General features: G+C 41.6%; 1 protein-coding gene across 1 annotated transcript; it reads left to right on the plus strand.

The window, feature by feature from the left end:
- The first annotated feature begins 3 nt into the window (after positions 1–3).
- slc17a5 (solute carrier family 17 member 5) lies at positions 4–14029 on the plus strand. Its single transcript, XM_077613960.1, has 10 exons — positions 4–169; positions 1688–1884; positions 3085–3318; positions 3967–4054; positions 4130–4216; positions 4852–4970; positions 7091–7252; positions 10576–10856; positions 10937–11027; positions 13172–14029. The coding sequence occupies exons 1-10, from the start codon at positions 85–87 to the stop codon at positions 13304–13306; spliced, it is 1479 nt and encodes a 492-aa protein (XP_077470086.1). The 5' UTR covers positions 4–84; the 3' UTR covers positions 13307–14029.
- Positions 14030–14610: the final 581 nt, after the last annotated feature.

Raw genomic sequence — 14610 nt, forward strand, 5'->3', positions numbered from 1 at the left:
TGTCCATTTCCTCGACCATATACTTCCGGTTTGCTAACGCGTTGTTGCTCGTTTGCGCGTCATGTCTGCTGCCAAGTAAGCGAAATGGAGTCGCACCGCTCGGACACGGAGAGAGAGGAGCAGGAGAAGCCCCTTCTCCAACGCGGACGTGGGGACCACATCCAGCGGGGTGAGAGAACCGACCGGATGATGCCTGGCAATTTCCCCACTTCTGAGAAGTTGTAATATTAAAAAGAACGCCATTGAGAGGATGTGTAATGGTATTTTGTTTTAGTTGGAATAGAAGAGTAGTGACGACTTGGAATAGTTTTACTTTTTTGGTTTGCTGTTTGTTGGCAAACTGCATTTTGGGCGTAACGTGTGTCAATAAGCAACAAGAGAACAATTTAAGAGTGACGTGGGGTTTTGTTTAGTTAAGCCGTCCGACTGTGGGCGGCTGAAAAATGTAACCCTTTCGTGAATTTTGTTTTTTTCGGGTGGGGTAGACGTCCAATCCATTTGGACTAGGAGGGGCGAATTAATTTTAATTCAATTAAAATTTAATTAATTTTGAAACTCGAACATTCCATTGACCTTCCCGATTGAAATGAATTGGACGTCTATCGCCATTAGTTGGCATTTATTGAGTTAAAATCTTTGGAAAACAATAACTTTTGAGGTTACGTGTGGCCCTAACAGTGTATATTTGTGTTTTTCTTCATTTTAATTTCCTTAACCTAATTTTTATTGAGCAAACTTTCCGCACTGTAATGCTCAACATAAAGACCTACATTTTCTCAAAAGACAACAGTGCACCTTATATTTGGACCAATGTTGGTTAGTTATGGTATGACATTCCCGTTTGTGCAGCGGATGCATATTGTAACCCTTAACCACTACTTTTACTACGTCTACTGCTTCTTATAATGCAGTGCACCCAATATATGGGAACTGTTTTAAATAGGCCATCTATTGAAGGTGTGTGTGTTATAGTGCTGAAAATACATTCAGGTTGGATTCATTCATTTTTCCGAACCGCTTATCCTCACAAGGGTGCGCTAACCATTCGTACACGTGACCACCTGCATTGGATTTATGTATTTACAATTCAAAAACAGTGTTTAAATGTTGATTATTAATTTTAAAAGGTTGCTCATTTTAGATGGCCTGCAGTGGTTTAGCGTGTCGGCCTCACAGTTCTGGGGTCGAGGATTCTCACTCTGTGGAATGTGTTTATTTTCCTCGGGTTTGCGTGTGTTTTCTCCAGATACTCCGGTTTCCTCCCACATGCCGAAAAGCATGCAGGTTAGGCTGGTTGAACACTAATTTGTCTCTAGGTATGAGTGCAAGCGTGAATGGTTGTCCGTCAGGGTGTCCTCCTCCTGATCACTGAAGTCCGCTGGGATACACTTCAGCACCCCCCGCAACCCTTGTGAGGATAAGCGGTACAGAAGATGAATGAATGCTCATTTTACATATTCTTTTTTTTTAAATGACCAGAAATAGTCACCTGCTTTCTAAAGGGTTAATGCTCTTAACTAGCTGTAGTGACTGATGTCCCTGAGACTCATGATGAATCCCAAATAGATAACTACATTTACAATTTTAACTCTTTTATTGAAAGTGGTTTTGAACAGATTTTTGCGATACAAGAGAAAAACACTTTGTCAATGTCCTATGGGGTTTTGGCATTTTGTCCCCCCCGTAGCTCCAGCATGCTGCTCGGCGCGCTACGGCCTGGCTCTCCTGTCCTCTTTCGGCTTTTTTGTGGTCTACTCGCTGCGAGTCAACCTGAGTGTGGCTATGGTGGACATGCTCAACACCACCAATCGATTGCAACACAACCACAGTAGCTCCATGTGCCCCCCCCACACCAGCCCCGTACGGCCCAAACACAATCATACTGTGAGTTGTTTTTATTTTGCCTCACTTACGTTTGCTTGATGTGAATAAGGGGACATGCGTCTCAAAGTATAAATCATTTTTTCATTTGATTTATATTAGTTGTTAATTATTATGACAGACTGAAGGCCTCTTAATTCTCCACTTATGTTATTGTAGCTGTAAACTATCATTCCTGATCTATTCCGCCATTATTTGTCCACAAATCAAGTGAAATTTGGTAGGTAAAGTGGATGGGTTGAACCTCTGAACTACTTTCTGATGTTTGTTCCTGCTTAATTATTCATTAATTCATCGTCCATACCGCGGATCCTCGAAATGGCCTCTTCTGGCTAATTTGTATTTCCAGTTACAATAAGTCCGCAATTAATCAGCCCTGTTACAAAAAAATACTGTATTTTCACACTTATAGGGCTCACCCACTTAATGCATGCTAAAAAGGCAGCAGGAGCAAAACCGTGTATGATTTAGCTTTATTGTCGTAATGTGTACTGTATTGTTAATAAAAATCAAAGCATTCAAACATCTCCAAATCCATCAAAGCCCTTATCTTCTGTATCAGGCGTAAAGAGTTTGACCAAGTGGGTGAATTTGCCGTCCAATACGCATGGTTCCATCTCACTGCAAGTCAGAGTTTTTGCTGTGATCTTTTGTAAAAGTGATGCCAAGGTGAATGCTTGCCTTGCCATTCCTCAAGTAGTGTGTCGGCAAGAAATGCACCCGGACAGTCAACCGGTCAGATCATACAGAGACATCTACACAATGTTGAATTTAGTGGATACACAAGGCGCATGAACTGATTGGGCGCCTCACCCATTTTAGAGACGTTTTAGACTTTAAAGTTCGCCCCATGGGCTTGAAAATATGGTAGGTTCCAAGGATCTATAGATACTGGCCCAAGCTCTCATGTTTTAAACTTGAGTGTTCAATCTGCCTATCAAGCATGTTTTGGGGATTTGGGAGGAAAACAGTAAAATCACGGAGGCGCAGGTAGAACAAGCAAACTGGTCACAAGAAGGCCGGAATCTACCATTGATTGAAACCTTGATCTTAGAACTGTGAGGCAGATGCTTTAACCACTCTCTTACCATGCTGCTAGCTGGAGTTTAATGTCTTAAAAATAATCATTTAGATAGGTTCATTTTAGAAGATTTTGTTGTCTAATTTTTTTCTTTTTCTTTCTGGTGGTGGGGTCTTCCACAGGCCAGCGTATACGACTGGGACTCTGAAACGCAAGGCTGGATCCTGAGCTCCTTTTTCTATGGTTACATTATCACCCAGATTCCTGGGGGCTACCTGGCAGGCCGCTGGGGGCCCAAGTGGCTAATGGGTTTGGGTATCCTGGGCACGGTGGTATTCACGCTACTTACTCCTTTGGCGGCCGACTTGGGTGCTAGCTACCTCATTGCCGTCAGGATCCTGGAAGGTGTCGGAGAGGTACAGTGGCCGGGCACCACCCCATCCTTGCCCAAAGATAGATTGGAAAAATTAAAAACATTCAAGAAATGACTATACATATATTTAATAATAGGATTTTATTCTTATAACATTACAATGAACTCACACTGTTCGCAGGTGATAGGGACCAGGTCCAACAGCAAATAGTGAAAAGGACCCTAACCCAATTCTTAAAAAATCTGATGAAGCATGTTCCTTAGGTTGGTTCACCTCTGCTCCCTTCCCCTCAAAAAAGGAAAAACAGTTGACAAAAATATTACAGGGGAGAAAAAATATAAGTGAATTGTGATTGTTGTTTATTATTTATTTAAAAATGTCAGGAAATCTTTTTTAATATACTTGAAATTAAAAAAATGACAAGGTTACTTGTATTATTCTAAATTTTAACAATACATTTGAAAAGATTCCTATTCAATTTAGTTTTGCTTTTTTGGTTTACTCTCAGCCTAGTCTTTTGGAACAAAAAAGACCCCAAATATAATTTGTCCTAAATTTGTATCTATTTATATGATACACCAGTTTTATCAAAATATCACATTACTCAAATTTCATGTATAAAATATGACACGATTGGCCAGATAGGCTTAAGATCATTTATTTTTTTGTTTTTATTTTTTTTATTTTTAGGGTGTGACCTTCCCTGCCATGTATAGTATGTGGGCAGCGTGGGCGCCCCCCCTAGAGAGGAGCCGTCTTCTCACCATCTCCTACATAGGTGAGAACAAAAAAGAAAAATTGTTGCAGCATTTCAATAAACCTCCATGTGTGCCTGTGTGTTTGTGTATGGTAGGAGCCCAGATTGGCACGGTGGTCTCACTCCTGTTGTCAGGCGAAATTTGCTTCTACATGGGCTGGACCTACGTCTTCTACATCTTTGGTAACGGCCCTGACTCGGTCATGCACACCACTTTGACACATGAATACACAAAGGTAGCCTGTCCGTGTTGCAAAATTTTGTACCAAAAAACTGAAGCAAAGATTGGGTGCGTGTTATGTACGAATCCCAGTGCAAAAACTCCCCTCCGCTGGTGGAAAAAGTCCATCCCCAGCAGCCGTTATGTATAATGGGAGACGTAAAACCTTTCTTTGTCTGCCAGATTGCGATACTCTACCTTCTTTTAGACAAGCTAGCCCTCTCCAAATAACCTTTGGCAAGTTTTTGGGGTAATGGGGGTAAAAATTAAAAAAAAAGTTGCTGCAGGGAAACGAGTCCGCCCAGGGAGCATTATTCTTTTTTGTTTGGGGAATCTGATGATGGTGAATCAGACTTTGAAAAAATTTAAATATGATGATGAATTAGACTTAAAGGATTCAAAATTGTAAATTCCATTTGAGATTTGTGTTCATATTGGTAGTAGTTTGTTTTACCAGGTTTCAATACCATATGTTGTGTAATCCTTGGTGTGAGCTGAGAAATGCTGAAAAAAAAATGTTCCACCAATTTTTAGTCACAAATTATGAGTGCGGGTTATACTCGAATAAATACAATATTACGTTTTTTTGTGCATCAAGGTGCGGTGGGCCTGTTGTGGTTCATTTTGTGGTCCTTTCTTGCCTTTGACAATCCCAGCAGTCACCCGTGGATCTCAGAACGGGAGAAAATCTACATCCTGAGCTCGCTGAAGAATGAGGTGAAATGCCATATTTAACAGAGTGATTGTCAGTCTCTCTGTGTGCCCTACAACTGACTGGCAACCAGTCTAGCTAGGGTGTAGGTTGCCTTTCGCCCGAAGAGTTTAGGTACCAGCAAACCCTGCAACCCTTTCGATGATGTGTGGTATGGAAGATGAATGAATGAACAATGAGGCAGAAATAATACAATGGTACCTTGAGATATGAGCTTAATTTGTTCCGGGACTGAGCTTGTATGTCGATTTACTCAGAACTCAAATGAACGTTTCCCATAGAATTGAACTAAAAACTAATTAATTCGTTCCAACCCTCTAAAAAAACACCAAAACGGGATATTGGATTGGAAAAACATTTTTATTTGTTCTAATTTGCCATCTATTAACAAAGTAACAAATAACTAGTGGTTTAATAGTACTAATATGTATTAAATAGTACTAAAATTAGACGGATTTCACGGAAGGGAGAGAGAGAGAGTGACAGAGAGGGAGGGAGAGGGGGGGGGACTTTTTGCACGGCAACCCACTCGTAATATAACATAAACAAATTTAAACGAACTTGGATTACAATGCAGACACACTCAAAAATAAATGTAATCTAACCTTACACTAAACTTAATTATACAGACGCTCCCCTACTTACGAACATTCAACTTACGAACAACGGTACATACGAACATGTCTGCAAATTGCGTTTAAGTCCAAAAATGTTCGCAAGTCCAATTTTGTATTTCGCCTTTTTCGGAGTAGTACTTCTTTCCGCCGCTAATACCGACGCCTGGCGCTGTGAGAGCTCAGCTCACCCAGCATCTACCTTCTTCTTCGTTGCAATGCGGAAGTGCGTGAATGTATCTCCAGTGTGCTAAGAACCTTTTTCATTTGTATCATTAAATATCTCATGCATCCAATATTGAATATGGTTGGTAAAAAGCTAAAGGCTTCTATTGAGGGAGTTGCAAGGAAGAGGCAAGCCATTTCATTTGAAACGAGTGGCAATAATAACAAAGCTTGATGCGCGTGAGTGTGGTGAGCGTTTCACGGGCATTGAATCGTTCGACCGTCAGTACCATTTATAAACAGAAAGATCGAGCAGCAGGACCCAAATATTGAACGTTGCACAAAGTTTGCAAATCAATTGAATGATGCCATACAGTGCTACCGCATCATTTATGACGAAAAAAAGAAGAAAACTGCAATTGTCATTAGGTCGCTTCTTTTGGCCAGTTTCTAATACATAAATCTCTCTCTCTCTCTCTACAGTACTGTACATATTCTCTCAATTTTATTAAAAAAATTTTTTTTCAGTACAAACCAATGCGTGTTACTTATACAAGCCTTAAACATACAAATGCACTTATATAAACCTTCAATATACTTATATCGGCCTTAAACATAAATTATAATACAAAATATAGCACTGAATCAACTTACAAACAAATTCAACTTATGAACAATCGCTCGGAACCAATTGCGTTCGTAAGTAAGGGAGCGTCTGTAATTTTGTTTTACATTTTTATACCTTTCTTCTCCTGGGTTGGCTCTATTTGCCCCGCCTCCACCCTGACTTTCAGCTGCAACCTATCGAGGGTTGTTTGCTTTTGTCTTCCCTTCAAAATATTACGAAAATGATGCACACAAATGTCCTCACAATAGGATAACGCACGACCACTTGCCAACTTGCCCGGGAAGTAGTACTCTTCTTGTATTAGCGACAGGAAAAAAACCCTGAAAAAATGCAACGCTCCGCCCAATGTTTGTAGCGACATTACACGAGGGAGTTGCGACCACAGAGACATTACACGAGGGAGTTGCGACCACAGAGACATTACACGAGGGAGTTGCGACCACAGAGACATTACACGAGGGAGTTACGACCAGAAAGACAGTGCCCATGATGCTCTTATGAACAGCCTCTCCCGTCCGCTGTATGCTCGTATATCAAAATTTGTCTCGTACATATATATGTATATATATATATATATATATATATATATATATATATATATATATATATATATATATATATATATATATATATATATATATATATATATAGTTTTTATCATGTTGCTTTCTTTGTCATTCCCTTGTATTGATATCTTTATTGACTCGATTTGCATCAGCTGTCGCCAGAGAATGGGCACATTCCCTGGCGAGCCATTGTCACGTCATGCCCACTGCTGGCTATTGTGGTGGCTCACTTTTCATACAACTGGACCTTCTACACCCTCCTCACGCTGCTGCCCACCTACCTGAATGACATACTGGGCTTCAGCATACAGCAGGTAAGCATTAAAAAATGGAAAGATAAGTGTGAGTTATACCGTATTTTCTCGCATATAAGCTGTATTTGTAACAAAAAAAATGACTGAATCAAGGGTACGGCTTATGTGCACAAGACTTACCACATTGCTCTACTCTTTCACCAGCAGATGTCGGCAAATTAACATTTAATATTTGTTGGTTATTTTCTGTTTTGGCCCGATGAAGCGAGTGGTTAGCACATCGGCCTCATAGCCCGGGTTCCTAGGATCAAGTCCAGGTCGGTCCACCCGTGTGGAGTTTGCATGTTCTCCCCGAGCCTGCGTAGGTTTCCTCCGGGTAATCCGGTTTCGTCCCACATTCCAATCGTGCGTTCATAAGTACAGATAAAGTACACGACAGGGAGATTTCACTTAGATCTTTTAGTGGATAGGCTCAGTGTTGTCCTGCATCTCATAATCACTCATTTTGGCTGTGTGCTCTGTGTGACAGTCTAATGCTAACACTGTTAATTGATTAGATGGTCCTCACCATCTTCTTCGTCTACTGAACGTTGGTCTAGAACTGGCGTTCATGTCGCAACAGTGCCCCTGCTTTTGTGGTGTTCGGGTGGTGTATTTTCAGTTTGTATTTATTGACATATTTAAAGTTTCCATAATTATTGTTGACAAAAATTATTTGATGATAATTATCGTTAGTTTTATCGCCCAAGTCAAGTTGCACCTAGGTTATGTTGCACAGGTGTAACTTTTTTCCCATTCATTTTCTGAACCTGATGGGTCAGGGGGTGTGGTGGAGCCTATCCCAGCTGACTTTGGGCACGAGGTGGGGGACACCCTGAATTGGGTGCCAACCAATCGCAGGCCACGAGGAGACAGACAACCATTCATGCTCACACTCATACCTAGGGGCAATTTAGAGTGTCCAACTGTCTTTTGCTGGTTGGTATACCTTGAATGCTCAAGCTAATGTTTAGACCTCCCGCCTCTTTTTGTTTAAATAACAGTTCATTATTGAGGGCTATACATACATTATCTTTTTTTTATGTTGAGAATCCTGCATTTATGCAGGTTTGCACTAAAATTGACGAAAATGTTATAATGAAGGCCACATGTTGTTCAAACATAAAATAAACATCTTTACTTTAGTGCTGAATGTGGCTTCAGAAATAAATTGGTATACATGTACTTTCATGTCAATTTTCATTTTTCCCAAGGTAATATTCAAACATTGCAATAATCGTCTTAATAATAATAATCGGACATAGGCCATGTCGTCATTACCACAACACAAAAGCCTACTTGTCATCACACGCAGAAACTGCGTGTGACGAAATTGATGGTGCTTCTCCATAAGCTACGTTTAATCGGCAAAAGACCTAAATAAGTGTAAGTTACGGACTTGTAATTTGTCATTCCGCTGTTGTGGATACAGGTCGCTTACCTCTCGATTACCTCACACTGTCCTCCACTTACCTTACTTCAAGTCAGCTAGTAGGAGGCAGATCACCAACCAAACATCTATTCATATACCGCAGAAGGGAATGTGTGTTATGTTAGCGCGAGTTTAGATGTCTGATGGATGTGGGGAAAAAACTGTCCTTAAGCCTATTTGTCCGAGCTTTGTGGGACCTATAGCGTCTGCCAGAGGGCAGCAGCTGGAACAGATTGTGACCAGGGTGGTAAGGGTCCCCTATGATGTTCTTGGCTCTGCTGAGGTAACGAGGGCTGGCAATGTCTTCAAGTGAGGGCAGAGAGCAGCCGACAATCCTCTGGGCAGTGTTAATCACTTTCTGCATGGCCTTTTTGTCTGCCGCCGTGCTTCCAGCGTACCACACTGTGATGCCGTACGCCAGGATGCTCTCTACAGTGGTTCTATAGAAGGTTCTCAGAAGATTGGAGCCCAAGTTGTTCTTCCTAAGTACCCTGAGGAAATGGAGTCGTGTCTGAGCCTTCTTCACCACTGCCGTGGTGTTTGTAGACCATGAGAGCTTGTCCGTGACGTGGACCCCCAGGAATTTAAAGGACTGGACCCTGTCTATCTACACATACGCCATTTATGAGGAGTGGGGCCAGATCTGTGCCGTGTTTGCGAAAGTCCAAGATTATTTCTTTAGTTTTCGTGGTGTTCAGTGTGAGATTGTTCACCGAGCACCACGAAGACAAATTGTTGACCTCATCTCTGTAAGCCGACTCATCCCCTCCTGAGATGAGTCCGACCACAGTGGTGTCGTCAGCGAATTTGATGATGGCGTTAGACTGGTGGGTGGGTGTACAGTCGTAGGTGTACAGGGAGCACAGAAGTGTAGTATCGTGAATAATTAGGATTGAATCCAATTGTGACATGTGAATCATGATACAAATCATGTCGCCAACTATATGGCCATACACACCAGGTATTGAGCCTGAATTAAATTGATTAAATCAGCTGTAGTGTGACACATGAGTTTGTCAACCGTTGCCACAGAGACATCTCAGACATATCCGATGTGAGGCTAATTTTATAATGGGAGACGTAAAACCTGTCTTTGTCTGCCAGATGGCGCGTGAGAGGCCGTTCTACCAAAAGCCGGCCCTCTTCAAATAGACTTCAGCAAGTTTATAGGGGTGGGTAAAATAAATTTTAAAAGGCTGCTCCAGAGAAACGGGGCAGCAACTTATTCGAGTCTGTCCAAGGTGCGCTATCTTCGGATAGGCTTCGCCCTCGCCCTGCCGACATTGGCTGGTGCTCACATACGAAAAGATAACTGAAGAAGAATGGAATCAATTGTTTGGTGAATCTGATGATGATGAATCAGACTTTGAACAAATTTAAATATTATGATGATGAATTAGACTTTAAAGATTTAAAATTATAAATTCCATTTGAGAATTGTGTTCATACTGCTAGTTTGTTTTACCAGGTTTCCGTATGTTACATATGTTGAGAATAAATGTCTTGTCATGGCGACGTGATCAGCATTTGCCAGTTACGAGTACCGGTGCTATCCTTGGTGTAAGCTGAGAAAGTGAAAAACAATTTTATACCAATTTTTAGTCACAATTTATGGGTGCACGTTATACTCGAATAAATACGGTATGTTCCAAAAGACTGTGAAACCCTGGGTTTTTCTCTTGTTCTCGATTTTGCAATATTTCCATTGTAGATTGTGTATCTTAAGTAATTGAAAATGTGATACCAAAACCCGCTTTCCAGCAAACCACATTGATTCATATGTCCCATGAAAGGATTTGATGGTGGGATTTCTAGATCTTAAAATAGTTTGTCAATATAATTTCAAATGGTGACGCTACAACTGAAAAACGTTTAACAACTTTAAAATGATCCTCATTTCCCCCCACATCAGAATGGCTTGCTGTCAGCACTTCCTTACCTGGGCTGCGCATTATTCGCTGTCCTGAGCGGTCAACTGGCCGACTACCTGCGAGAAAAGCGCCGCTGCCCCACCATCACGGTCCGCAAGTCCTTCTCCCTCGTGGGGATGATCGGACCAGCTGCGTTCCTGGTGGCGGCCGGTTACACGGGTTGCAACTACACTTTGGCGTTGACTTTCCTCACCATCTCCTCGTCGCTGGGTGGCGTGTCTGCGTCCGGCTTCAACATCAACCACCTGGACATCGCTCCCTCGTAAGCATCATTTTACAGCTGTACACATGCAGGTGGACTGATACATAGCTCTCACCTGCCCATGCGTTTTTCCTGGCCAGCTACGCCGGCATCCTGCTGGGCATCACCAACACCTTCGCCACCATTCCTGGCATGGTGGGACCAGTCATTGCACGGAAACTCACTGCAAATGTAAGAAACTTTGGTCTGACAATTTACTTGGTTGAAGTGTTTAAAAAGGAGTACTTCCAAATACGTAAAATATCTCAGAAAATTGATGTTACAGTTTGTTTTCACGGTCAATATAGAGCAGGGGTCCCCAAACTTTTTCCTGTGAGGGCCACATAACTTTTCCCTTCTCTGATGGGGGGCCGGTGTCAGTTTGTAACAGAAAAAGTGTGACGATCGTAGGGGAGCTTAATTTTTTTTAAGTTGTTTTCCAGAAACATAACCAAATAACCCTTTCCAGGTTCTTTACAGAAAAAAAAAAGTCAGGAAACAAATAACACTATTAATGAAATAAATAACTAAATAACCCTCCCTGAGTTCTTCGCAGAAAAAACAGGAAATAAATAACACTATTTATGAAATAAATAATAACTAAATAACTCTGGGTTCTTCATAGAAAAAAAAGCCATGGAACATTAACTTTCTGTTGTGCCATGCACAATCTTAACAGATAAAAGTTCAGCTCAGTTGTCAGAGCAGAATCTCTCTCACGTCAACACTTTGCAGCACAGTGATTGCTGGTGAATTAGGCAGTGGACTCGTAGCGGGGCGGTGAGACCTCTTTTTTTCCAACTCCCGGTCATGCGTCCCATTAGACCGCGAGTTTCGCCCACCATGCTAGGAGCCCCGTCAGTCATGATGTTAGCTAGCTTTGACCAGTCCAGGTCCAACTTCTCCATGGTTTGGCACACTTTGTCAAAAATTGCCTCTCCTGTTGTAGTCCCTTTGAGACTTTGGAGGGCTGCCAGATCCTCGCATATCTCAAAGTTTGCGCTAACTCCACGAATAAAAATGAGCAGTTGCGCTGTGTCTTGCACGTCCATGCTTTCATTCAGTGCTAATGAAAAAAAGTCAAATTCTTTCGTCTTCTGCTGCAGCTGGGCATATACATTACTCCCGATTTCTTCAACGCGTCTGGTCATTGTACTCGCCAACAGACTTACGGCATTAAATGCATCTTTCTTCTAGGGACACACCTCCTCCGCGACAGCATCCATACATTTCTTAACAAACTCTCCGCCAGTGAAAGGCTTACCGCTGCTTGCTATCAGTTTAGCAACCCGAAAGCTGGCCCGAACGGATGCCTGGTTCAGCTGAGCTTGGCGTACAAATGTATTCTGCTGAGATAGTAGTCCACTTTTTCGCTTTGAGAGTTTGTCTGCTCGTATTTGGCCTTGCAAGCTATCGTACTTGTCTTTGTGACGGGATTCATAGTGTCGGCGAAGATTGTATTCTTTGAATACCGCCACCGTCTCTTGACAGATGAGACAAACAGCCTTTTCTTTGCATTGAACAAAAACATAATCGTTTGTCCACTTCAGGTTAAATACCCTGCATTCTGAATCAAATTTTCTCTTACCTAACTTTTTCGCCATTATTCCGTTCTCTCTTTGACAGGGCGGGGCCTAGGATTTTTTTTCTGGAGGCCAAATAGGAAATAAATCCGATAGCATCTCTGGTATTGTTCAGATGGCCGGGCCAAATGTGCTGACGGGCCTATCCGGCCCGCGGGCCGTAGTTTGGTGACCCCTGATATAGAGGGTTGAATGTACAGTAATCCCTCGAATACCGCGGTTAATGTAGACCAGACATGGCCGCGATAATTGAAAAGGTAGGATCACCCCTATTATAACTACCTTTATCTTCAGACAGGGGAGTGGCTTCTGCTTACGAGTTTCAGCCTGGATTTTCACTTTTATGAACTTAAAAGAATAAAAAAATAATTAATACCAGAAAAAAATCGAAGTGAATTCGCGATAATCGAGGGAAGACTAGATATTTTGTAAGTTTTGAATATTTTTACACTAAAATACGCCGTGGGACATTCCATAAAGTCAGCTGCACAAAAGATTCTTTTCTAAATAGCCAATTGCAAAAACTATTTGATTGGTTTGTTACTGTCAAGACTTTTTAAATATATATTTCCAAAACACTTAAATCTGTATTTTTGAATTAGGCGGTCACAATTAAAAACGGCACGTGTGATGTTTTAAAAATATATATTTCAATGATAATTTATTTTTAAATGGATTTTGACTGGTGTTTTCTCCAAAATGTTGACATTTGACCAAGTCAAGAGAACAATGTCCATGTTGTTTTTGTGTTAGAACACGATGGAAGAATGGCAGACTGTGTTCTACATTGCGGCCGCCATCAACCTGTTTGGCGCCACCTTCTACACCATATTCGGACGAGGCAACGTGCAGCCGTGGGCCCTGCATTCCGGCTCATACTACGACTAAGACCAAAGTACGATCGACGCAAGCCAGTTTATCATTTAATGGAGAAAACTTTTATTTGTTTTATTGTCAACGGTCCATTTGCTGTTGGTTAAGTTCACACAAAAATGCAGTGAAAAGATGGTGTCCTATAAAGGGGATCATCTGGGATAATCATTTCTAATGCAGGGTTTCCCAAAATATGGGGCTTGTGATTCAAATGTTTCGTTCGTTAAAACCTTCCAGTGAAGTCATCTGGTTTCAATTTTTATTCTAGTTTAATTTTATATATATATATATTTTAAATGAGACAATGTAGTACTTCCTGCTCAAAGATGAACCTTACTTTTATTTCAAAGCACACACCAAGTAAGCTGTGACTTTCACAATACTCAGGTTTGTTTAAAAGGGATCACATAATAATTGTTTTCTAATCGTTAGTGCGTTGACATTTTTTTTTAACCATCCAAACAAAGCAAAAGCTAGAATTGAGATGCTCAACATTTCGTTTTGGTCGGTGAAGTGCCAAAAAAAGCCCACTTTGCACATTTTACACCTTTTACTTCATTTCTAGGCCTTGGTTACACGTGTGCCTTAATGATGCTTTTAAAAGTCCCTCAGACTTTAGAGCACATCTCAAAGTTTTGTGTGAATGGAGATCGTGATGTAGAAAATGTAATGACTTATAAATAAATCAAGGCGGTGAAAATGTTTGTGTATAATAAATATTTATCCTCTTCAGGAGAACGTTGTTATGTTTTCTTGTCTTAAATTGGGGGAGAAGTTGTATTAAGAAGTTAATAATAACTAGCAGCCATTGACGACAATGGTGGCGACCTTGTGACGAGTGGTTAGCACATCGGCCTCACAGTTCTGGGGTCAAGGGTTCGATCCCAGGTCGGTCCTCTGTGTGGAGTTTGCATGTTCTCCCCGGGCTTGCGTTGGTTTTCTCCAGGTACTCCGTTTTCCTCCCCTATCCCAATAACATGCATGGTAAGCGGGTTGAACACTAAATTGCTCCTAGGTATGAGTGTGAGCAAACAACCATTCACGCCCACACTCATACCTAGGTGCAATTTAGAGTGTTAAACCAGCCTACCATGCATGTCTTTGGAATGTGGGAGGAAACCGGAGTACCAGGAGAAAACCCACGCAGGCCTGGGGAGAACATACAAACTCCACTCAGGTGGACCGACCTGGATTTGAACCCAGGTCTCCCACTGTAAGGCTAACTACTCAGCTGCCGCGCTGCCCACTTTAGTATGATCTGGTTTGAAAAGTCCTGAGAGCGCCCCCTTCTGTTCTCATGATTTAATAATAAGGCATCA

This window comes from Stigmatopora argus, chromosome 11 (genome assembly GCF_051989625.1).
Source record: "Stigmatopora argus isolate UIUO_Sarg chromosome 11, RoL_Sarg_1.0, whole genome shotgun sequence".
Taxonomy (NCBI): domain Eukaryota; kingdom Metazoa; phylum Chordata; class Actinopteri; order Syngnathiformes; family Syngnathidae; genus Stigmatopora; species Stigmatopora argus.